The 25,748-nt window shown below is 42.2% G+C and overlaps 1 protein-coding gene across 3 annotated transcripts in view; it reads left to right on the top strand.

Moving 5' to 3' along the window:
• Window positions 1–3,240: 3,240 nt before the first annotated feature.
• The window catches only part of bbs7 (Bardet-Biedl syndrome 7), a 68,909-nt gene continuing 46,401 nt past the window's right edge, over window positions 3,241–25,748 (top strand). For 2 of the 3 annotated variants that reach the window (XM_070871790.1, XM_070871787.1), the window contains exons 1-9: window positions 3,241–3,497; window positions 5,668–5,733; window positions 6,053–6,115; window positions 7,629–7,804; window positions 8,239–8,425; window positions 15,806–15,878; window positions 16,619–16,735; window positions 17,848–17,978; window positions 22,163–22,247. In XM_070871790.1, the coding sequence (XP_070727891.1) occupies window positions 3,462–3,497; window positions 5,668–5,733; window positions 6,053–6,115; window positions 7,629–7,804; window positions 8,239–8,425; window positions 15,806–15,878; window positions 16,619–16,735; window positions 17,848–17,978; window positions 22,163–22,247 (934 nt within the window). In that variant the 5' untranslated portion in view covers window positions 3,241–3,461. Of the gene's footprint in view, window positions 3,498–5,127; window positions 5,316–5,667; window positions 5,734–6,052; window positions 6,116–7,628; window positions 7,805–8,238; window positions 8,426–15,805; window positions 15,879–16,618; window positions 16,736–17,847; window positions 17,979–22,162; window positions 22,248–25,748 lie in introns of all 3 variants that reach the window. The other variant, XM_070871797.1, reaches the window with a different exon arrangement.

The following is a 25,748-nucleotide window of genomic DNA, read 5'->3' as shown; positions in this document are numbered from 1 at the left end:
AACAGGGCTTAGTATGTAGTAAGCAAGGAGGTCTTCCTGTGCTGAATGGTATATACTTTAATGCAAGGAGTAAGAGGGGCAGGTTTGGCAGATCAATATTCCTGGCTACAGAATTTTTAGACAAGATAGAGAGGGGGCTAAAAAAGGTGTGGGGTGGGGGGGGGGTTGCAGTACTGATTAAATAAACTATTACAGCGGTGAGGAGGGATGATATGTTAGAGGGATCATCAAATGAGGCCATATGGGTCGAATTGAAAAATAAAAAGCGGGCGATAACACTGCTGGACGTGTATTATAGACTCCCAAACAGTGGGAGGGAGATAGAGGAGCAAATATGTAGACAAATTGCTGTGAAGTCCAAAAACCATAGGGTAGTAATAGTAGTGGATTTTAACTATCCAAGTATTGATTGGGACAAATTTAGTGTGAAGGGTATAGAGGGTGCGGAATTCTTAAATGCATTCAAGAGAACTTTTTTAGTCAGTATGTAGCAGGCCCAACACGAGAGGGGGCGGTCTTGGATTTAGTTTTGGGGAATGAAGCTGGGCAGGTTGAAGGGGTATTAGTGGGAGAGCACTTGGGTGCCAGTGACTATAATTCAGTCAGATTCAAGTTGGTTATGGATAAGGACAAGAATAGGCCTGAAATAAAAGTTCCGAATTGTGGAAGAACTAATTTTTCTAAGTTAAGGAATGATTTGGACTGGAAACAGCTACTTGTGGGTAAATCAGTGTTGGAACAGTGGGAGGCATTCAAGGAGGAGATCCGGAAGGCTCAGGCCAAACATGTGCCCTTAAAGAAAAGGCTGGAAAAATAATTTTAGAGCCCCCTGGATGTCTAGGGACTTACAGGGGAGGATTAAGAAAAAAAGGGACGCTTATGTCATATACCAACAGCTAAATATTTTAGAAACTTTAGGAGGAATATAGAAAATTAAGAGGCAAAATTAGAAACATACAAAACATAGAAAATAGGTGCAGGAGTAGGCCATTCGGCCCTTCGAGCCTGCACTACCATTCAATATGATCATGGCTGATCATGCAACTTCAGTACCCCATTCCTGCTTTCTTTCCATACCCCTTGATCCCTTGAGCAGTAAGGGCCACATCTAACTCCCTTTTGAATATATCTAACGAACTGGCCTCAACAACTTTCTGTGGTAGAGAATTCCACAGGTTCACAATTCTGAGTGAAGAAGTTTCTCTTCATCTCGGTCCTAAATGGCCTACCCCTTATCCTTAGACTGTGACCCTTGGTTCTGGACTTTCCCAACATTGGGAACATTCTTCCTGCATCTAACCTGTCCAATCCCGTCAGAATTTTATATGTTTCTATGAGATCCCCTTTCATTCTTCTAAATTCCAGTGAATATAAGCCTAGTCGAGCCAGTCTTTCTTCATATGTCAGTCCTGCCATCCCGGAAATCAGTCTGATGAACCTTCGCTGCACTCCCTCAATAGCAAGAATGTCCTTCCTCAGATTAGGTGTCCAAAACTGTACACAATATTCAAGATGTGGCTACACCAAGGCCCTGTACAACTGCAGTAAGACCTCCCTGCTCCTATACTCAAATCCTCTCGCTATGAAGGCCAACATGCCATTTGCCTTCTTCACCGCCTGTTGTACTTGCATGCCAACTTTCAATGACTGGTGTCCCATGACACCCAGGTCTCGTTGCACCTCCCCTTTTCCTAATCTGTCACCATTCAGATAATATTCTGCCTTCCTGTTTTTGCCACCAAAGTGGATAACCTCACATTTATCTACATTATACTGCCTATGCCATGTATTTGCCCACTCATTTAACCTGTCCAAGTCACCCTGTAGCCTCTTAGCATCCTCCTCACAGTTCACACTGCCACCCAGCTTAGTGTCATCTGCAAACTTGGAGATACTACATTCAATTCCTTTGTCTAAATCATTAATGTATATTGTAAATAGCTGGGGTCCCAGCACTGAACCTTGCAGTACCCCACTAGTCACTGACTGCCATTCTGAAAAGTACCTGTTTATTCCTACTCTTTGCTTCCTGTTTGCCAACCAGTTCTCTATCCACGTCAATACATTACCCCCAATACCATGTGCTTTAATTTTGCACACTAATCTCTTGTGTGGGACTTCGTCAAAAGTCTTTTGAAAGTCCAAATACACCATATCCACTGGTTCTCCCTTGTCCACTCTACTAGTTACATCCTCAAAAAATTCCAGAAGATTTGTCAAGCACGATATCCCTTTCATAAATCTGTGCTGATTTGGACCGATCCTGTAACTGCTTTCCAAATGTGCTGCTATTACATCTTTAATAATTGATTCCAACATTTTCCCCACTACCGATGTCAGGCTAACTAGTCTATAATTCCATGATTTCTTTCTCTCCCTCCTTTTTTAAAAAGTGGGGTTACATTAGCTACCCTCCAATCCATAGGAATTGATCTAGAGTCTATAGAATGTTGGAAAATGAGCACTAATGCATCCACTATTTCTAGGGCCACTTCCTTATGTACTCTGGGATGCAGACTATCAGGCCCAGGGGATTTATTGGCCTTCAATCCCATTAATTTCCCTAACACAATTTCCTGACTAATGAGGATTTCCTTCATTTCCTCCTTCTCGCTAGGCCTTCAGTCCCCTAGTATCTCCAGAAGGTTATTTGTGTCTTCCTTAGTGAAGACAGAACCAAAGTATTTCTTCAATTGGTCTGCCATTTCTTTGTTCCCCATTATAAATTCATCTGATTCTGACTGCAAGGGACCTACATTTGTCTTCACTAATCTTTTTCTCTTCACATATCTATAGAAGTTTTTGCGGTCAGTTTTTATGTTCCCAGCAAGCTTCCTCTCGTATTCTATTTCCCCCCTCCTAATTACACCCTTTGTCCTCCTCTGCTGAATTCTAAATTTCTCCCAGTCCTCAGATTTGCTGCTTTTTCTGGCCAATTTATATGCTTCTTCCTTGGATTTAACACTATCCCTAATTTCCCTTACGCCCGCATTTCCTCGATCTTTTGCGTTGAACCCTATTTGTTTTGATGCACGTTTCCAGGAAAATCAGGGTATTAAGGCCAGCACTTAGCTGAGACTTCAACCTCCAGCTGGAAACGCTGTAAGTGTGGGACTACCGAATCGCCCTAGTCACCTCCAGCTACCAATGAGGGGCGAGATTAAATGCCGGTGCGGCTATCCGAAGCCAATGGAATGTGGCTTTTGGAGCCGCCAAAAATCACCATAGAAACAGGATTAACGCCCTGCTGTGGATTTGATCAGAAATAGTGGTCGTTACAACGCTGTTTGTTGACTGCTCGTTTTCCCCGTTTGATGCAGCGAATGTCCAGCGGCTTCTGGGATGAGTTTTCTCTGCGGCGGTGGCTGTTTGCTGGCGCTTGGTCCCTGACATTGTTTTAAACCGGACTCGTCGTTTGATCCGCCCGATTCTGGCATTTTTCAGAAGAGACGGGCCCGGACATGGAGTTAAACTTGAATCGCGTCGACTACTTGCAGGTGGGAGACTTGACTCAGTTGTCATTGGGCTTGTGTCTGCCGGCCGGCAGGCGGGCCTACGTATAAATCCTGTGGGTGGAAACTCTGCGATCTTTAAATTAAAAAAAACACACAATCAGCGAACAACAAGCATAGCATTCCTGCGTTTCAATAAAAGGACAGAGTCTCGTAAACAACCTGATTCCAACTTGTGGATCTTCAGTTATGCCATTATTAAAAAGGCTGTGTGAAGCTATCCACCTCCTCCCCGGGCTCAGTGGGTAAATGAATTCTACAATGTACTGGTCCCAAATTTGATCCCTAGTTTGTGCCGATGTCAGCCAGGGTGATGACAAGGTCACTATAACTGGCTTCATTGACTCTGGACTTCGGAAGGAGGGAGAAGTTCCTGCTCCCGAGCAATATTCATTGGCTATTACTCAAAAATATGTGGATGAATGTTGAATGAGGGCATGAGTGGGCTCAGGCTCAATTATGAATTTCTCTATGAGTTGCTAATGTTCGCTGCTTAAGCTCAGGTATACGGAATAGCCATTGAGATGATGCATCAGAAGGAATGAAAAAGGGATAGACTTGAGGAAAACAGTTTTAAAAAGTATTATTTTCCTTTGCAGGAAATCAAATTTATTATACACTACCCTAAAAGGTGCATAAAATGCCATTGACTTTTTGTTGGATCAAATATGAACTGTATTTGTGTAATTAAATAATAGTTGTGTATTTACTAGTTATGTAAAATATGTTGTGGTCACTGGGGAGGTAAATAACTATTTCCATATGAGAGATGACTTGTAATGTCACTAGTATGTTAGCAGCATCAAAAGCGGGGACATTTATTGTATAGCTGTCTTATTGTGTCTACTTGCAAGCTCATGGTCTACAGGGCTGTAGTAATACCCGCCCTCCTGTATGGCTCAGAGACATGGACCATGTACAGTAGACATCTCAAGTCGCTGGAGAAATACCACCAACGATGTATCTGCAAGATCCTACAAATTCCCTGGGAGGACAGACGCACCAACGTTAGCGTCCTTGACCAGGCCAACATCCCAACATTGAAGCACTGACCACAGTTGATTAGCTCCACTGGGCGGGCCACATAGTTCGCACGCCAGACACAAGACTCCCAAAGCAAGTGCTTTACTCGGAACTCCTTCACGGCAAACGAGCCAAAGGTAGGCAGTGGAAACGTTACAAAGACACCCTCAAAGCCTCTCTGATAAAGTGCGACATCCCCATTGACATCTGAGAGTCCCTGGCCAAAGACCGCCCTAAGTGGAGGAAGTGCATCCGGGAGGGCGCTGAGCACCCCGAGTCGCATCACTGAGAGCATGCAGAAATCAAGCGCAGGCAGTGGAAAGAGCGTGCGGCAAACCAGTCCCACCCATCCCTTCCCTCAACGACCATCTGTCCCACCTGTGACAGAGTCCGTGGCTCTCGTATTGGACTGTTCAGCCACCAAAGAACTCACTTTAAGAGTGGAAGTAAGTCTTCCTCGATGCTGAGGGACTGCCTATGATGATGAGCTGTCATATTGTGTCTACTTAAGAACATATTATCAGCATATAGTTGATCATCTAATTTATATTGGTCAACATTGTGGCTAACCCTGCTCCCTCCACTCATTTAGATGTATCAAAGCACATGCCATTTCTGCACTAGCAGTCAAGAACTCTCCTCTAAATTCCATCATCACACAAATAGGCCACCGACTTCCTACCTCCAAAAGTTGTAATTACTGAAAGCACAAGACAAGAACTTGTCAGGAAGTTCTTCACACAAAGAATGATGAATGCATAACATGGACATTCAGTGAAGGTACTGGACAAAAAAACCTTGGAATCAGTTAAGAAACTGAATGCTGTAATGGGGGGTGCTATTATATTTTTTTGGTCGAATGAACTAAGATGGGGCAAAATGACTTCCTTATCTGTTTTGAGCTTGTGTGAATTTAGTAGAGTGTGATGGGCCAAGGTAATGTCCTTAATCTTCATTCAGTGCACTGCTGTCTTAAACTTCAAATTAAGATTCTCTGACACTGCCATGCAAAATAGTTTGATTTTGTTTTCCTTTGAGCAATCTACAGTAAGTTGTACATTCATAGATTAGATAATCAACATTTGTTTGTTAGGATAGTGCTATAATTTGTGTCCCTTTATTTTTATCCTAGGTGGGAGTGACTTCCCAAAAGACCATGAGGCTCTTGCCTGCATCAGGACGCAGAGCAACCCAAAAGGTTAATTCCCATTCAGTACACACATCAAGATATTCATTTGTTTTTCCAGTTCCAAGCATAACGGGGGAGAGAAGAGGAGAAAGAAAATTAGAGTCCTACCCTTTACTTAACACTATACAGCTTCCTCAGCAAGGATTTATTTACTGTATGTTGTGACATTATTGGAGACCAAAACTTGTACTGGAGCCAGGCGTGTTAATTTTATGTCGGCAATTCTGCACTTTTCTAGAACTATTGTGGTCTTTTTTTTAACTGTTTGGTTGGATCGTCTTTTATACTTTTCTGTCCCTTTAAAGATTTTTATTGTGTGAACTTTTAGGTTGTCATCGCAGATCATGATGGAGTGGTTACTTGTTTCGGTATTAAAAAGGGAGAGGCAATTGTAAGTATCAAGTCGAGACTAAACTTAAAGACAATCTTTAATATTTATGAGGAGATATTGTGGCAGTGAAAAGTTGGACATTTGAAATGTGCATTGTGCTTGTGCAAAGCAATGCACTCTCCCAGTGAATAGCCTGGCTGGATAAAATGCAAAAGAATATAGTTTAAAAAATGAATTTAGTAATAAAAATGGAAAATGTTGGAAATACAGTGTAGTTCTGTTAATTCAAAGGTGCCTTTTCATAGAATCATAGAATAGCACAGCACAGAAGAAGGCCATTCGGCCTATTGAGTCTGGCTCTTTCGAAGAGCAATCCAGTTAGTTCCACTCCCACACTCTTTCTCCATATCCCGGCAGTTTTTCTCCTTCAAGTAGTTATCCACCTTATCAGGCAGTGCATTCCAAATCCTAACCACTTGTTGCGTAAAAAGGTTTTTCCTCATGTCGCTTCTAGTTCTTTAGTCAATTACCTTAAACCTGTGCAGTCTGGTTATTGACCGTCCAGCCATTGGAAACAGTTTCTCTTTATTTACTCTATCTAAACCGTTCACTATTTTAAACACCTCTATTGAATCTCCTCCGCCTTCTCTGCTCGAAGGAGAACAACCCCAGCTTTTCCAGTCCTTGAAAAAAAATTAAAAATATTGAGTAATTTGAATGGAACAATTTAAATCAGCTTTTTTTGCACAATTTCAATTTGAACTAGCAGATAATTTGAATTAATTAACTTTCAATTAAGAGAAATAGACTGTACACAACAGGTCTATTAGTATCTGTGAAGAGAAAAGATGGATTAGCATTTTGGGTGTATACCCTGAGTCAGAATTGCAAAATGGAGAATAGACAAGCCTTATTGGATTGATCAAAACAAAACAGAGGGGATGGGAAGAGATATTGTTAACTGCCTCTTTGTGACAGCATACCTGACTCTTGACTTTTACCTGTTTGTAAAATATTAGTGTTTTTTTGCTCTCAGTATATGGTTTAGCTGAATAAGCTACAGTTAAAACTGAAAACAGAATTATTTTTAAATGTTATTTTATTAAATATATTGTATCTGATTATGTTCATTTACAATAGATTCTTTGACATCTTACTAGGGGTTTAGATGATGTTTGTAACATGAACATCATGCTGGCTTTTATTTTGATTATTTAGGAGTCAGTGAAGTTATCACTTCGGATGAAACATGAAAGAATCTGATTAGGATAGAATTGCTTCACTTGGAACTGGTGATGACGAGTTACTTGACTTTGGCCTGAGAAGTGATTGTGTACCATAGACTTGTAGTTTTATTTCTGTTGTAGAACGATTTTTGTTTAACTATTCTGCTTTTTCACTGTGGATGGTACAGTTGAAGTAATAGATTCTAAAAAACAGTTTATGGTGTAAATTGTACTTGAAAATAATCTTGTGTTCCAAAAAGTAAGATGCTTTAATGGAACATATTTTGATAGCTGCAAAAGTCATTCGGATTCATGGAAGTTAAATGTGCAATTTCAATTATATACAGCCAGTGTTCAAGACCTTGCCAGGACAGAAAGTTTCCAGATTGGAACTAGGAGGAGCCATTGGTACTCCACAGGAGAAAATCTTTATAAGTGTTGGCTCAGAGGTGCGAGGCTTCACGAAGAAGGGAAAGCAATTCCTGTCATTTGATACTAACCTTACTGAAAGCATTCGAGCTGTGTAAGTGATCCATGAATTGTGCCCATCTACTTTTGTTTCTTTATTCAGGTTTACTGTTTTCTGTTCCACATAGCATTCCATTGATTGGTGCCCAAGAGCTAATGGAATATAAATGCTTCCCCTCTTCCACACCCCTTCTGCCAACTAAATCCCACAACATGTTGCTTCTGAGGAAAGGATTAATTGCCCTGGAATTGGTGGAAGAGTAAAAAATATTTATCTTGCAGCCACACGCAACATGATTAAGAGTAATCTGGGCTTCACTCAGGAATTTACATTTGAAGATATGCAATAAATATAGATGGATGCTATATATAAATATGTATAATATCGTATTTTGTTTAAATTCTCCCACTAAAATAAGCATTTGCATGTCGAATTGCCTTTTTTCATCTGTTTCATATATAGGCATGACATTTTTTGATTCCTTACAGGTATGTGACTGGAGCAGACCTTTTCTTGTGTGCAAGTTATATCTATAATCACTACTGTGACTGTAAGGATCAGGACTACTACCTGTCGAGTGACAAGATCAATGATGTAATCTGCTTGCCAGTGGAAAAAGTAGGCCATATCACACCAGTACTGGCCTGCCAAGACCGGGTGCTCAGAGTTTTAAAGGTAATGTGGCAGGTTTGCATAATTTTTGACCATTTTCCCACTGATAGGATTTGGAATAGTAGTTGCTTTTAATTGTTGGGTTTTAATGCAAAGTGTATTCACATAAGATTAGGGGAAAAATGGCATTGAGATGTAGTTAAAATGGAAATGAGTGAAGCTTTGATGTTGTTTCCCCAAAGATTGTAAATGATGAGCAATTTGTTAGCATGTCTTGGCAAATGACAAACTCTTCACACCCGTTGTATTGAAAAGTCTCTGGTCCTGGGCACTCAGCTGGAGTGTCCTTGCCTCTGTCTGTGAACACAGGATGATAAAAATAGAGATACAGACAGTCAGTCAGTTAGTCAGGTTTTACATAGAAAGCTGTGAGAACAAGCTTTGGCCAGGTTTTGAAGGAGAATAATTAGGAATTATTTTGTTTGTCAAGCAAGATGACTCCGTGATGAGAGTGTAGGATAGTACATAATAAAACAGGTTAATGGCTTAATATGGCTAAAGGACTTTCATGGGTTAAGTAGTATAGGGAGCTGCACAGAGAGAAAGAGAGTGTACAGCATATGTTATAGACATCTCTCTGTCTGACAGACTGCTTGAGCCGAGTAAAATAAGACAGTTGGAAATAAATAACTGTATTTTTGCATAATTGTGTTTAGATAAAGAATCTTTCGATGAAACTATAAGTTTAAACTAGTTCAGTGGTGTTGGGGGGTGCGGTGGGGGTGGTTACCATGGATGCAGAAGAATAGTGGAAAAGTGCTGAGAAAAAGGAAGGAGTAATCCTGAATATGGGAATAGGAGATTGGACCTCGTGTCAAACAGTTTCGCACCAGACTAGTCAAGTGATATACTGCAGACCTGGACAAAAGTAGTTTTAGTCATTTTAAGGCAAAGAGAACAGCACATCATCATATACTGTGACTTAAAAGAAGTGGCTGCAGAGATAGTGCATGCATTGGTTGTAATCTACCAAAATTCCTTGGATTCTGGGGAAGTCCCAGCGGATTGGAAAACCACAAATGTAATGTCCCTATTTAAAAAAAGGAGGCAGACAGAAAGCAGGAAACTATAGTTAGCCTAATATCTGTCATTGGGAAAATGCTGGAGTCCATTATTAAGAAAGCAGTAGCAGGACATTTGAAAAAGCATAATTCAGTCAAGCAGAGTCAGCATGGCTTTAGGAAAGGGAAATCATGTTTGACAAATTTGCTGGAGTTCTTTGAGGATGTAACAAGCAGGGTAGATAAGGGGAAAGCAGTGGATGTGCTGTATTTAGATTTCCAGAAGGCATTTGATAAGGTGCCACATAAAAGGTTACTGCATAAGATAAAAGTTCACGGGGTTGGGGCAATATTTTAGCATGGATAGGGAATTGGCTAACGAACAGAAAACAGAGTTGGGATAAATGGGTCATTTTCTGGTTGGCAAACAGTAACTAGTGGGGTGCCGCAGGGATCGGTGCTGGGGCCTCAACTATTTACAATCTATATTAATGACTTGGATGAAGGGACCGTGTGTAATGTAACCAAGTTTGCTGATGATACAAAGATGGGTGGGAAAGCAAATTGTGTGGAGGACACAAAAAATCTGCAAAGGGATATAGACAGGCTAAGTGAGTGGGCAAAAATTTGGCAGATGGAGTATAATGTGGGAAAGTGTGAGGTTATCCACTTTGGCAGAAAAAAATAGAAAAGCAAATTATTATTTAAATGGAGAAAAATTGCAAAGTGCTGCAGTACAGAGGGACCTGAGGGTCCTTGTGCATGAAATACAAAAAGTTAGTAAGAAGGTACAGCAAGTAATCAGGAAGGCAAATGGAATGTTGGCCTTTATTGCAAGGGGGGATGGAGTATAAAAGCAGTGAAGTCCTGCTGCAACTGTACAGGGTATTGCTGAGGCCACACCTAGAGTACTGTGCTCAGTTTTGGTCTCCGTATTTAAGGAAGGGTATACTTGCATTGGAGGCAGTTCAGAGAAGGTTCACGAGGTTGATTCCGGAGATGAGGGGGTTGACTTATGAAGATAGGTTGAATAGGTTAGGCCTATACACATTGGAGTTCAGAAGGATGAGAGGTGATCTTATCGAAGCATAAAAGATTATGGGGCCAAGTTTCGGCCTGAGTTGCTCCTGTTTTTTTGGAGCAACTGGTTTAGAATGGAGTATCTTAGAAATTGCAATTCTCGGCATTTAGTTTGCTCCAGTTCTAGTCAGTTAGAACAGTTTCAGTTTGGAACAGATTTTTTTTTCAAAAGTGGGCGTGTCCGACCACTTACGCCCGTTTTGAAAGCTTAGGCAGTAAAAACTTACTCCAAACTAACTTAGAATGGAGTAAGTGTAGATTTTTGTACGCTCAGAAAAACCTTGTCTACACTTAGAAAATCAGGCGTCGGTTACAAATCAGGCGTAGGGAATGGTGGGGGGGGGGTGGTTTAAAGGGAAGTTTACAAACATTAAACACTTCAGTTTTACAAAAAGAGTCATCGTCAATAATAAATGATAAATACATCAATAAATCAACCAATAAATCAATCCAAAAAAATTAATAAAAAATAAATAAAAAAAAAAAAATCACTAAATAAAACATTTTCTACTGACTGACTGCAGCACCGGGAGTCCTCCAACAGCGTGCTGGGACGCCCCCCCCCCTCCCCCCGTGTGTCTCTGTCAGTGTCTCTATCTCTCTGTCTGTCTGTGTGTGTCTCTCATTCTCTGTCTGTCAGTGTCTGTGTTTCTGACAGCGAGGGGGGGTGGGGGAGAGGGGGGGAGGAGGGAGGGGGGGAGAAAAGGGAGGGAGGGAGGGGAGGGGGGAGAAAAGGGAGGGAGGGGGGAGGGGAGGGAGGGAGAAAAGGGAGGGAGGGGGGAGGGGAGGGAGGGAGAAAAGGGAGGGGGGAGGGGAGGGAGGGAGAAAAGGGAGGGAGGGAGGGGAGGGGGGGAGAAAAGGGAGGGAGGGAGAAAGGGGAGGGGGGAGAAAAGGGAGGGAGGGGAGAGAAGGAAGGGAGGGAGGGAGAGAAGGAAGGGAGGGAGGGAGGGAGGGAGAGAAGGAAGGGAGGGGAGGGGGGAGAGAAACGGGGAAGAGAGAGAGAGGGGAGAGAGAAAGAGAAAGAAAGAAAGGAGAGGGAAGCTGAACGGGCCGGGCCCGGCCGGGCCCAAGACTTCGAGCTTAGACTTACCGGTTTGACAGGTAGGTGGCGTCGGGTCGGGGAGGGGGGTCGGTCGGTCGGAGAGCGGTGGGGTGGGGGGGAGCGGAGATCGGTCGGGGGGGGGGCAGAGATCGGTCGGGAGCGGAGGTCGGTTGATGGGGGGGCGGAGGTCGGGAGTGGAGGTTGGTCGGGGCGGGCGGGGGATGGGGGGGGGGCGGTCGGGAACGGAGGGCAGTCGGGGGGAAGGTCGGGAGCGAAGGCCGGTGGGTGGGGGGCAGTCGGGAGCGGAGGGGGGGGGGAGGTCGGGAGCGTGGGAAACGGAGCTCGGGTCGGTGGGGGGGGGGGGGGCAGTCCGGTTTGGGGGGGGGGTGGTGGGAGCGGGAGTCAAGTCGGGTCGGGTCTAGTCCAGAGGAAGCAGGAGCTGGGCGTGGGAGGCAGCCTTATCGATGCAGCCCCAGTGAGGCCATTCGGCCAGGGCTAGGGGCTGCGTGCTTCAGGCCCCTCCCACACAGTTTTGGGCGCCTGGAGCTACTGCACATGCGTACCCACTGTAGCGCGCATGTGCAGAGGTCCCGGCACTGTTTTCAGCGCAGGGACCTGGCTCCGCCCCCCACAGCACGTGCTGCACCGTGCCCAGCTCCAGAGGACTTGCAGCGAGCCGGAGAATAGGTAAGTTTTTTTTAGGTGCACTTTGTGGCGCGAAAAACGGGCGTCCAGGTCGGGGCTGCGCCATTCTAGGCGCGGCCCGAAACTTGGGCCCAGTGAGAGGGCTCGATAAGGTGGATGCAGAGAAGATATTTCCACTCATTGGGGAAACCAGGACTAGGGGGCATAGTCTCAGAATAAGGAGCCACCCATTTAAAACTGAAATGAGGAGGAATTTCTTCTCTGAGGGTTGTAAATCTGTGGAATTCCCAGCCCCAGAGAGCTGTGGAGGCTGGGTCATTGAATATATTTAAGGCGGAGATACAGATTTTTGAGTGATAAGGGTTAAGGGGAGCGGCAGGGAAGTAGAGCTGAGTCCATGATCAGATCAGCCATGATCTTATTAAATGGCGGAGCAGGCTCGAGGGACCAAATGGCCTACTCCTGCTCCTATTTCTTATGTTCTTATGATCAAAAGTGAGTGTGTTTATAGAAAAAGTATCAAAGTAGGATGGGAGGTATCTTCAGTATCATCAGGAAGGGCCTAGATTTATTATGCTCCTGATTCCCGATGAATATTCTACTTGTAAGTATAATAGATGTATTTGCTTACTTGTAGTCATGTATATATTCAATAAATCTTGAAAGTTAACTTGTCTCTAGAGTCCGAGCCTTTCTTGGAACTGGAGCGGAAGTATTTACCTGGTATCAGCCCAACATGGGGAATCATTATTTTGTGTCATTGCAAAAAGTCAAATTATACAGATTGAACTAACTAGGTCCTCTACTGGTGTGTACAGTTTATGTAAATGGAGCAGCGTAATGATTTGCATATAACCTAGTTTTTCTGAGTGTTTTCTCAGTCTACCTTCAAGAAAATAGAGGCACATGGGATCATGTGTGAAATACAGAGATCTAATTTAGATCATAAGGGTGTATTATTGCTATGCTACTATATAAGCAGATATTAGCAGCATGAATATACCCTAGCATGTAAGGATGTAGGATCCATTTACAGGAGGGGCTGATGCCAAAAGGCAAACAAATATTTGTAACAAAGATCCCAGATTTGATTCCTGGTCAGTGCTTTCTCAGCCAGGGCAGTAGTCTGGATATTACAATTGTAAGTTTTTAAATGGAGTAGAGGCAGAGAGGGACATTGGAGAGTAAATATACATGGTGGAAGCATAAATAAATAAATAAAGCCTTGAAAAGGTAAACTGAAATCTTTTTTTTTTTTATCGAGGCCTAGAATTCAAAAGTATGGAGTTAATGCTGAACTTGTACAAGACCATAAGCCACAGTTGGAGTACTGAATACTGTATTGGACACCTCATTATAGGGAGGATATAAAAGTGATGGAAATGGTGGAGTTTGTGCTTTTTTTCACTAGCATTGTGAAAGTTAAGGTGTGACCTAATAGAGGAATTCTAGATTATGAAGAGTTGTAAGATAAATGGTGATAGATTGTCTCTCCTGTCTCTGGTTGGCATGATCCAATCCACTTGTTTGTGAGATAATCTTGGTGCACAAGTAATGGTCTGTCCAGTTCCTGGTAGTCTATTGAGTAGGCAACTGTGACCTTGTGCCATTTATGTGTTTCTCAAATTCAAATACGTCTATTATATTTACAAGTAGAATATCCATCGGGAATAAGGAGCATAACCAATCCGGACCCTTCCTAATCAGACTGCAAATACCTTCCATCCTATTTTTATACCTTTTCTATAACACGCCCACTTTTGGTCACCAGATATGATATAACCATAGCACCATATGCTATTCTCTTTGCCTGAAAATGACTACATTTCTCAAAAAGCAAAAGGCTATGCAAGCTCATAGTAAATATAGTACATTCCTGATAGTTTAGTAACAGTTATACTTTGATCTTGTGGAAAATGTGTATCCATCTGATCTCTGCCAAGTTCCCTATCGGAGAGGTAAACACTTTCATGCAAAAAGTTGCAAGATATGTAAGTCCAGATAATAAACGTTCTTTTGTATGGCTTAAATTTCTGTACAACAGCATAGAACAGTTTCACCGAAATGTAAGAGTATGGTAAGAAGTAGCAACATTTGTTGCAAGGATCATGAAGATTTCAACTTCAGCCCAAAACAGGCACAAAGTTGGTAGTGAGCCTGTCCAAGCCAGCTCTCACAAAAACTGTGGCCTGCCCAAGCCCACAGTTGAGAGGACCAAACCATTTTCAAGATTGGGCCCCATTCAAATTTTACTAGAAAATTGAGGGCACCGAATGGGCACTCTGCTGCAGCTCGCCAGTTTTGGACGATGAAAAATCGGCTTTTTCCAGATGTCAGCTAGCAAGTCGGGTCTGAAAAACAGAGGAACACAAACGCTCTTATTAGTGCCACAAAATCTTGAAAAATCCCTCCAAAAACTTACCTTTCTTGAGTCTTTTAAGGGCTGCTGGGTAGGCTGCTCTATGCCCGTTGCGACTGGGACTAGCATACACGGTGCATGCTCTGCCTCTTTGTATATTAAAATTGCAATTTGCATATTTAAACAGCCCCCTGACTGTTTGTTTGGGAGCACTGGGGGCCCATTTAAAGGTCTGCCTGAAAATTGAATCAAACAGGCAAATGAATGTCCAAGGTGCCTACCAATTTTCCTCTGCTGATAACTCATTTTTCAGGTGAGAAACAGGTGGCCAGCAGTTTAAAAAATCCCCCATCATGTCTGAAGTTAAAATTTACTTGAACAGGTGAAAACAATTTAAATTCAAGACACTGAAAGGTGTGGATGAACAGAGACCCCAAGAGTTCAAGTATATAATTGCCTGAAAGTGTACATAAACTGTAAAATTGTAACATTTGGGGTTTTATAAATAGGACATAGATTACAAGAGTAGAGAAGTAGTGGAGAATTTATACAAAACGTAGTTTAGCCCATAGTTAGAGTAACGTGCGTAGTTTTCAGGTCTAGAATGGACATTAAGGTAATTGAGACTGTCCAGCACAGATTTACCAGATGATGTCAGAATGGGAAATTATAGCTCTGAGGAGATATTTGAGATATTAGGACTATTTCCAGTGAAGCAGAGAAAACTAAGAGAAGTAGAGGATTTAAAAAAAAAGAGAGTTTTGATAAGACTATTTCCTTTTGTTGGAGAGTTGATAAGGGGTCATCAATTTAAAATTATAATTAAGAGAAAGAGGTTAGGAGAGATTTCTTTATACAGAATGTTTTTTGGAGCATAGATGTGTTTGATGCAGAGACATTGCTTCTCAAGGAAAATTGGATAAATATTTGAAGCAGAGATAGATACAAGGCTATGGGGAAAGAGTGGCACAGCGGGTTTTGGAATGCTTTAGTGAAAAGCATGTTCAGATGCAATGGGTTGAATCGCCTCCTGTGCTGTAAACGTATATGGTTCTATGATTAAGTTAGGTATCGTCCAGTCATGGGATTTTAATCTCTATTTGATTCTAAAGTATTGGCAAATTATAATTTGTTACATTTTCATTTTTTTCATTGAAGATTATGTGGAAGTTAGTGCATTTACAACATGTAAAATTGTTTTTGATTACTTTATGTTTAGCATATTTGACAGTCTTATATTTGCTGTATTTTACCAGGGATCTGACCTGTTGTATGAAGTGGAAGTCCCTGGAGCACCTAAAGTCCTGGCATTAAGCAACGGAAATGGGGGCAAGTATGGTGCTGGAGATTATTACTATGGTTTATCTTGCAGTGATTGTATGGCTGTGCCCATAAATTGCAAGGTCAACCACTATCCATAGTACTTTGAATGATCATTTCCAATATGCCTACAGCCACAGTGACTGATAACTGGTTGCTTTAACTCAAATTCAGTGCATAATGCTGCTGCAACTCCATTTTCAATTGGTGCACCTTATTACCACAGTCCTTTGCTTTGCCAACAATCTGAGAGGTCTAGCAGAACCATGACCTTGGCCATGACTTCTCCATGCATAACATTAACTAAATGAATGCTGTAAGAAATAACTTGCATTTATATAATGCCTCACATAGGATGTCACCAAGTGCAGAATTCCCAAATTCATGTTGTGTATAAAACCATGTGAGTGCCACATGGGCTCAAATTATTTGTCCTTACTATTTCTCTAATCACTATTTGGTCTCTAGTCATAGTGGCTAAGACCAGCATTAAATCTTTTGTGTGTGAGCAGGAGGGGGAAATATTTCAAATCGGTGCCCAATAACGATTCTTTGTAGCAACATGATCATTGCTCACTTTGTCCTGAATAGTCAGTCAGATTCTGCATTTTCTCCCAAAGGCATCTGTTATGGTTGTGACATTGAAGAAACATAATCTTTGTCTAAATCAGTTTTCTTTGTAAATGCTGTGATGTTGTTTTAGGAAGGACTATATGCTGCAATATTGACTTATTATTCAATATGGTTAGGGGACTCTGGAGAAGAGCTATTGTATGGCACATCTGATGGTAAGTTAGGACTGGTCCAGATCACAAAAAGCTCTCCAATGCATCGTTGGGAAATCTCCAATGAGAAAAAGAGGGGAGGTAAGGACTGTTTTGCATTGTTAAAGCCTTTTTGTGAGATGCTTTTTAATTGGCTTTGCCTGGATAGAGAAATGATTACATTTTTGTGTACTGTGGACATGTGGCACATCTTCCATCACTTGAGATTAGACAAGGGAACCAAAGATAATTCCCATAAGTGTGGAGACTGTTAAGAATATTACAGTTAAAGCTGGGGCAAAGCAATTGGAGACCTGATATCATACATTTAAGTTCAATATTGGGCAAGAATTGCCCAACATTAAGCATGTGTCCTTCAAAGCCTTTCATCAGCCTTTTAAAAGTGATCGTTTCATTATTGTTTTTCCTTTGCACCTTTATCCTTTTTTTAATTTTAAGTGGCTGGATGAGTTTCATGCCAATATATCCAAAGTCTAGCCCAGATTCATGTGTAACTAGATATATACATCAGCTCTGTAAGGTCCAGAACCACTTTATCTCATACATAGTAACGGTGAAATGCAGCCCTGCTCAAAATCAGTTTAAGAAAAAAAGTGGCTGATTTCCTTCAGTGGTTAATTGGGTAAATGTACTTTGGTATGGTACTGAGATCTGCAGTTATTATCATGGATTCAGTTCCTGGTTTCTGATGAGTTATATTATCTAATCCAGGATGGCATGTGGGCTATCACAGTTGCCCATGGTTTCTCTGGATCAGATAAAGAATAATTAGTAGGGTCCTGTCTGTTCCCATTTGCTGTCCAGCAAAACCTTGCTGGAGCATTAATTTATGTGCAATGCATTCAACTTGGCTGTGATATGCTGCATGGTTAATTTTTTTTAAATTACTTGTTATCGGAATGTGGGTGACGCTGGCAAAGCTACATTTGTTGCCCATTTCTAGTTGCCTGGAAAAGGTGGTGATTATGGGCCTTCCCGAACCACTGTAGTCCTTGTGATGAACATGCTCCCGCAGTGGTGTTAGGTAGGGAATTCCAGGATCTTGATTCAGTTCTTGAAGGAACTACTATATATGTCCAAATCAGGAACATAATTGGGATGGGGAAATTATAGAAATAATGGGTAAATTGCAAAGAATAATAACACTGCAGGGGAAAAAAATAGAATTAGTTTTTTTTTTGTACGGACTCCAGGTGCTCTGTGTGTTGACTACTACGATGTTCTGGGAGACGGAGTCAAAGAGCTACTTCTTGGCCGTGATGATGGAATGGTGGAAATCTATGGGTTTGATAACAACAATGAGCCTGTCCTTCGATTTGAACATGTAAGTCTTCATTGCTTGAGAGGATAAAAAGGGCACTGTAATTCAGAAATAGGTTAATTAACTCCAAAATGTGACCGCTTGAAATTACATATATAAATCCTTGTTTTAAAATGGAATCAAATCCCATTGCTGTAGTTATTTCTTTCATTGCATGGTCTTTTTCTGTCTAGTTACTGTTTGTATTTTTTCTTTCTCAGCCTTTGTGTCTCTCTTCCTTGTTGCTGCAAATGTTTTTTTTCTTTGTCTTATTGTGAATGTGCCTCTGCTGTTTTCATTCTTTTGGTGTATTTATGCCACCTGTTTGCCATGATATCTTTTGTCAGTTAAGTCTTTGAGCTTATTGATGCAACAAATTGAAAAGGGTACCTGCCATGATATCAATTTCATTACTTAAATGGCACTATCAGGAGGTGGGTTATATAGGAAAACTGTAAATCTGTGACTTAATTTGCCAATAATTTCTAACAAAAAACAAATGTCATAACATCCTAGCAGGTGTAAATAAATGAGGACAAAGTCCTCTGACGGAGAATAACACAAGTGAGAAACATTCACAGCAATTGACAGAAGAGTGAATAGCTTTATATCAATGGATGGCTTTATATCACTAGTTTAGTTCTTCTATAACCTATGCAATCCTGGTGCTGCACACTTGAGCATGTTTAGCTGAGAAAATATTTTGTCATTAACTTGTATTGTATAAGGTTGGTATAACAAGGTATGTTGAATTTCAAATGCACTGTGACATGGGTTGTTAGGTTATTGAGTTCATGATCTCTGCTATGCTGTTGGGCAGATGCTGCCTAGAGGTCAGGTACTTCCCCAAGGGCAAAGTTAAATTTGGAATGCAGGTCACCCTATGCAACTCCTGTTTGCCTTCTGATGGTCTATTACAATGAAACTGTCAGCTTTCGCTGTCATTACCCCTCTAACACTCCAGTGCAGTGCTGAGGGAGCGCTGCACTGTCGGTGGTACTGTCTTTCGGATGAGACGTTAAACCGAGGTCCCGTCTGCTCTCAAATGGACGCAAAAGATTCCATGGCATTATTTCGAAGAAGAGCAGGGGAGTTATCCCCGGTGTCCTGGCCAATATTTATCCCTCAAATCAACATAACATAAAAAAACAAATGATCTGCTAATTATCACATTGCTGTTTGTGGGAGCTTGCCTTGTGTGCAAATAGGCTGCCACGTTTTCTACATTACAACAGTGACTACACTTCAAAAAGTACTTCATTGGCTGTAAAGCACTTTGAGACATCAGGTGGTCACCAAAGGTGCTATATAAATTCAAATCTTTCTTTTTTCTTTCTCTGAAATTGACAGCAACTTCAGGATTTAGCGCACGTGCAGATAAACACGGAAATCCTGAAATCCCCCCCCCCCCCAAAGTTAAGCCTTTTTGAAAGAGGGATAACTGGGTTTTTAACGGCGTATTAATTGCCGAAAAACTGTTCAGGCCCTGAAAAACAAATTTTATATTTGTGCAATGTCAAATTTTTCCATTAATATGATTAAGAATTCCACTTAAAAAAAAAAAGTTTGTTTATGCTATTTCAGCATCTACCTTAATCCTATGTGTACGCCCCAATCTTTATTTTACTCGCTGTAAAATTTATTAAAAGTAAATTAGAATCTGTTGATTTTACTTCCTGGCTGGCTGGCTGTGAGACTTATGTGATTGGCTGCTTCGCCAACTTGTTGACATCACTGTTGCTGGACACTAGAGATTTGCTTGATTTGGCACTAGATTCAAACAAAGGTGGGGGGAGCTGAAATCGTCGCCACAGAGATCGCGAGATCTGCATGGGCAGATTTCTTCGAGGTCAGCGGCGAGCTCTGTCCCTTCGCTGCTGACTGGAAATTAATGTTTTAAATGTAGACATTTCATCAGAACTGGAAGGAATTGCAGATGAACATCATTTAAAAAGGAACAGAACATAGGTGGGGAGGGATATGGGGACAGTGCAGGAAGGTGGAAATCAGCCACGATCTTATTGAATGGAGGAGCAGGCTTGAGGGGCCAAATGGCCTACTCCTGCTCCTAGTTCTTATGCTCTTATGGGAGAAAGGTAAGGTACCCCATAATAGAGAATGCAGAGTCAGGGGATAAGTAGCAGAACGGATAGCTAGCTGACAGAAAGCAGAGAGTAGGGGTAAAAGGCAGCTATTCACAGTGGCAGAATGTGGAGTGGTGTTTCACAAGGATCAGTGCTGGGATCACTGTTGTTCACAATTTATATTAACGATTTAGACTTTGGAATCAAAAACACAATTTCTAAATTTGCAGATGACAAATTGGGGTGGGGGAGGCGGGTGGCGGATAGTCAATATTGAGAAGGACTGCAACAAATTACAGAAGGACATTAATAAACTTGCAGAATGGGCTTATAATGAAGTTAAACACAGATAAATATGAGGTATTACATTTCGGTAGGAAGAATATTATTACTTGGAGGGTGCGAGTCTAGATGGGGTAGAAGAACAAACTCATCTCGGAGTACAAATACATAAATCACTAAAAGTTGCGACACAGGTTAGCAAGGCCATAAAAAAAGTTTTTTTTTCTAGAGGTATAGAATTGTAAAATAGGAAAGTTATACTCAACCTGTATCGAAACTTGGTTAGACCACACTTATAGCACTGCGTACAGTTCTGGTCACCAAGTAAAAAGGATATAGAGGCACTGGAGAGGGTACAGAGAAGATTTACAAGGATGATACCAGAAATGCAAGGGTATGCATATCAGGAAAGGATGAACAGGCTGGGTCTCTATTCTCTTGAAAAAAGAAGACTGAGGGGTGACCCAATAGGTGTCTTTAAAATGATGAAAGGTTTTGATAGAGTGGAGAGAGAGAGAGAGAGAATGTTTCCACTTGTGGGGAAGAGCATAACTAGAGGCCATCAATATAAGGTAGTCACCAAGAAATCCAATGGGGAATTCAGAAGAAACTTCTTTACCCAAAAAGTGGTGAGAATGTGGAACTCGCTACCACAGGGAGTGGTTGAATTTAAGGTAAGACTAGACAAGCATATGAGGGAGAAGGGACCTAGAGGGTTATGCTTATAGATTTAGATGAGCAAAGACTGGAGGAGGCTTGAGTGGAGCATACACGCCGGCATAGACTGGTTGTGCTGAATGGTCTGTTTCTGTGCCGTATATTCTGGGAGAAGAAAAAAGCTGGTTGACACCAGGAGCCTTCCCCTGCTTTGCCAGTGTCTCTTGTTTCTACCTGCCTTGCACTCTACCTTAGCTATTTGCAGGTTCTGTGTCTCAAATGTTTTTAATTTCTTTCATTATGTCTCTTATTATTATCACTGCACTTCTCATTCTACTTCTTCTCTCGTGGTTGATTTTGTGTTTTTATTCCCTGCCCTTTTTGATCTGTTACTTTTTAAACACTATTTATCTGTTCTGGTGAAGTGTCTGTACCTGAAACATTAACTTAGGATGCTGACTGAACTGATGAATGTTTCTAGCATTTTCTGTTTTTGTTTACAAGATGTTGCATTATTTTGCACTATGGTGATCAGATTTTATATTTGTGATTAAAATCTGGTCACTAATGCCTCAGTGAAGAGGCAGAATTCAGTTTATTGTCTTACTGTTCCCCACCCTGTGAACTTACAATCTATACTGGGTGATCTGGGGAGATTTTCAGAAGACATAGGTATCCTCTATTCAGTAACTCACTTCCTGATCCCTGAAAGCTTCTCGACCACCTATAAGGCTCAAGTCAGCAGTGTAATGATACATTCATCACTCGTCTGGATGGATGCTGCTGCAACACTACTGAGGAAGCTCGACACCATTCAAGTCAAAGCAGTTCACTTGCTCTACACACCTGCCACTGGACTCAATATCCGGTCCTCCATCACTGGTGCACTATGGCTGCAGTATGTATAATGATGTACTCAGTTTTCCCAGCTGTTGGGACGGAAAAGAGGCAAGCAGAAGTATATTCAAGCTATTCCCATGCACTTCTTAGCATTTAGTTCAACAGCAGAAGTTGAAATGGGTTGCTTGTTAACCCTTTCTGTGGAAGGAGAGATGGATAACTAATTCAAAAGAGAACGACTTCCAAGTTATAAAAATACATCAACTTGGGGAAATAAAGAATTGTACTTTTAAATATTTATGGAGTGTTTAAAAAAAGATTTTTGTGTATAATTGCACATTCTAGGCTTTGTCCGAAAGCATCACCTCTATTCAAGGAGGATGTGTTGGAAAAGAAGGGTTTGATGAGGTTTTGACAGCCACGTATACAGGTAAGGAAATAAATAAATACATTTTCCATTGTTTTCTTTTTAGAATTGGCCATACTTTTATGAAATGAGAATTAATCTGTGGAACTCCCTCAGTGGTTCACTAGCCAAGTATATTGGCTAAAGTGGTACTGAGAGCAGAGGCATTAGGTTTTGATTATTGAAGTAACTGATTGGGCAACAGTATAATTGGCTTCAGTGTACCTGGTCGAGGGGGTTCCCACTCCTGACTCTTGTCCACTGATACTTTCTAGAAAGTATGTGTGTGTGTGAACATTAGATGAAGACAGGTTTGGGGTTTGATATGATGTTCCCAGTGATCAAATAACCTGCTGATACTCTTGACTTGGTTAACAAATGAAGATTGGCCAGGTTAAGGTCTTCATTTGTAGAGCTGCACCTTCAAATGAAGTTTGGGCAGGCTCATCCTAGTTGCAATTGGCAGGGACTGTGGCACAATGGAGATTAAACTGGCAACTTCACTTGCACTGTAATTAGAAAGGCTAGTGTGTTAGTAACACACTAAGGAGTACCTCATCTTGTTGAGCACAAAAATTAATTGCAAAATATATTCAAACATTTTAAATGAATAGAATATCAACAACAACATTTATGTAGCAGGTGAGGTGAGAGTGCTATCAAGGCAGCATTTGACCGAATGTGGCATCAAGGAGCCCCAGTAAAACTTAAGTCAATGGGAATCGGGGAGAAAATTCTCCACTGGCTGGGGTCATACCGAGCACAAAGGAAGATGGTTGTGATTGTTGGAGGTCAATCATCACAACCCCAGGACATCGCTGCAGCAATTCCTCAGGGCAGTGTCCTTGGCCCACTCTTCAGCTGCTTCATCAATGACCTTCCCTCCATCATAAGATCAGAAGTGGGGATGTTCGCTGATGACTGCACAGTATTCAGTGCCATTCGCAACTCCTCAAATAATGAAGCAGTCCATGCCCGCATGCAGCAAGACCTGGACGACATTCAGGCTTGGGCTGATAAGTGGCAAGTAACATTCACGCCACACAAGTGCCAGGCAATGACTGTCTCCAACAAGCAAGAGTCTAACCACTGCCCCTTGGCATTCAACGGTATTACCATTGCTGAATCCCCCACCATCAACATCCTGGGGCTCACCATTGACCAGAATCTTAACTGGAACAGCCACATAAACACTGGCAACAAGAGCAGGTCAGAGGCTGGGTATTCTGTGGTGGGTGTCTCGCCTCCTGACTCCCCCAAAGCCTTTCAACCATATACAAGGCGCAAGTCAAGAATTATAGAATACTCACCACTTGCTTGATTGAATGCAGCTCAAATAACACTCAAGAAACGGGATGCCATCCAGGACAAAGCTTAAACATTCACTCCCTCCACCATGGCTGCAGTGTGCACCATCTACAAGATGCACTGCGGCAACTCGCCAAGGTTTCTTCAGCAGCACCTCCCAAATGCGCAATCTCTACCGCCTAGAAGGACAAGGACAGCAGGTGCATGGGAACAGCATCACCTGCAAGTTCCCCTTCAAGTTACATACCAACCTGACTTGGAAGTATATTGGTGTTCCTTCATCATCGCTGGGTCAAAATCCTTGAGCACCCCCCTCCTAACAGCACTGTTGGGAGTACCTTCACCACACGGTCTGCAGCGGTTTAAGAAGGTGGCTCACGACCATCTTCTCAAGGGCAATAAAAGCCCACATCCCATGAATGAAAAAAAACATTTAACTTAATAATACGTCCCAAGGCGCTTCAAAGGCACGTAATCAGACATAATTTGACACCGAGCCAAAGAAGGAGTGACTAAATTAGGATGGGTGACCATTAGCTTGATCAAAGATCTAGGTTTTAAATCTAGGTTTCGCGAGTGTCTTAAAAGAGGATAGAAGCGAAGCGATTTAGGGAGGAATTTCAGAGCTTAGGGTCTAGACAGCTGAAGGCACGGCCGCCAGTGATAGGATGCCAAAAGTGGGTGATGCACAAGGGGCCAGTGTTGGAGGATGCAGCGTTCTCGGAGGGTTGTAGAGCTAGAGAAAGTTGCAGAAATAGGAAGGGGTAAGGCCATGAAGGGATTTAAACATGAGGAGGATAATTTTTTAATCGAGTAGTTAGTGGACGAGGAGCCAGTGTAGGTCAGCGAGCACAGCCGTGCAGAGCGATTGGGACTAGGTGTGAGTGAGGATATGGGCAGCCTGAGATAGTGTCCGGGGGATATGGAATCGATGACTTAAGGAATGGAGTTTGTGGCGGGGGTTCAGTCTTCCCAATGTTTAACTGCAGGAAATTATTGGCTCATGCCTGACTGGATATCAGAAAAGCAGTCGGACAACACAGAGTGGAAGGGTTGAGAGGAGGTGGTGAGATAAAAAGAAAATAAAGACTTGGATTTTATATAGCGCCTTTCACGACCACCGGATGTCTCAGAGCGCTTTACAGCCAGTGAAGTACTTTTGGAGTCTAGTCACTGTTGTAATGTAAGAAACGCGGCAGCCAAAATGCGCACAAGCAAGCTCCCACCAAAAGCAATGTGATAACCAGATAATCTGTTTTTTGTTATGTTGAATAAGGGGTAAATACAGGCCAGGACACCGGGGATAACGCCCCTGCTCTTCTTTGAAATAGTGCCATGAGATCTTTTATGTCCACTTGAGAGAGCAGATGGGGCCTCAGTTTAACGTCTCATCCAAAAGACGGCAGCTCTGACAGTGCTTCACTGGAGTGTCAGCCTAGATTTTTGTGGTCAAGTCCCTGAAGAGGCAGAGAAGGATGTTGCCAGTGTACAACAGGACTTGACAGGGTAGATGCTGGGAGGCTGTTTCCCCTGTCTGCGGAGTCTAGAGCTAGGGTTTACGGTCTCAGAATAAGGGGTCGGCCATTTACGACTGAGACGGGGAAAAATTTCTTCAGTCATGTGAATCTTTGGAATTCTCTACCTGAAAGGGCTGTTGATCCTTAGATTTTTGGTTACTAAGGTAATCAAGGGATATGGGAATAAGGCGGGAAGGTGGAATTGACGTATATTAGCCATGGGCTTATTGAATGGCGGAGCCGGCTCAAAGGGCCAATTGGCCTGTTCCTGCTCCTATTTCTTATGTTCTTACATGTGGAATCTAGCTTCCTGTCTTTGGATGATACCAAGGTGCAGCATGTAGATGAGAATAGGAGTGTGCCAAGGATAAATGCCCTCACTGCCCAGGGGTGATGCTATAGAGTGGGAAGAGAACCCATTGCAGGAAACTCTGTGGCTACAACTGAATAGGTAAGAATGGGACCCAGTTAGGGCAGTCCCACTCAGCTTGACAACAGAGGAGAGGTGTTGGAGTAGGGTGGTATGGTCAACCTTGTCAAAGGCTTCAGCCCTGAGGAGGCTGAAGAGGGATAGTACACCACATTCTGTGACTTTGGTAAGGGCTATTTCAGTGCTGTGGTCGGGCCAGAAACCAGATTGGAGATGTTCAAACGTGAAGTTGCAGGAAAGGTGGGCATGGATTTGGGAGACAACAACACA

The sequence above is a fragment of the Pristiophorus japonicus genome, chromosome 2 (assembly GCF_044704955.1).
Source record: "Pristiophorus japonicus isolate sPriJap1 chromosome 2, sPriJap1.hap1, whole genome shotgun sequence".
NCBI lineage: Eukaryota > Metazoa > Chordata > Chondrichthyes > Pristiophoridae > Pristiophorus > Pristiophorus japonicus.
The sequence above is the reverse complement of the archived record's forward strand: the minus strand, read 5'-3'. Positions and strand labels throughout refer to the sequence as shown.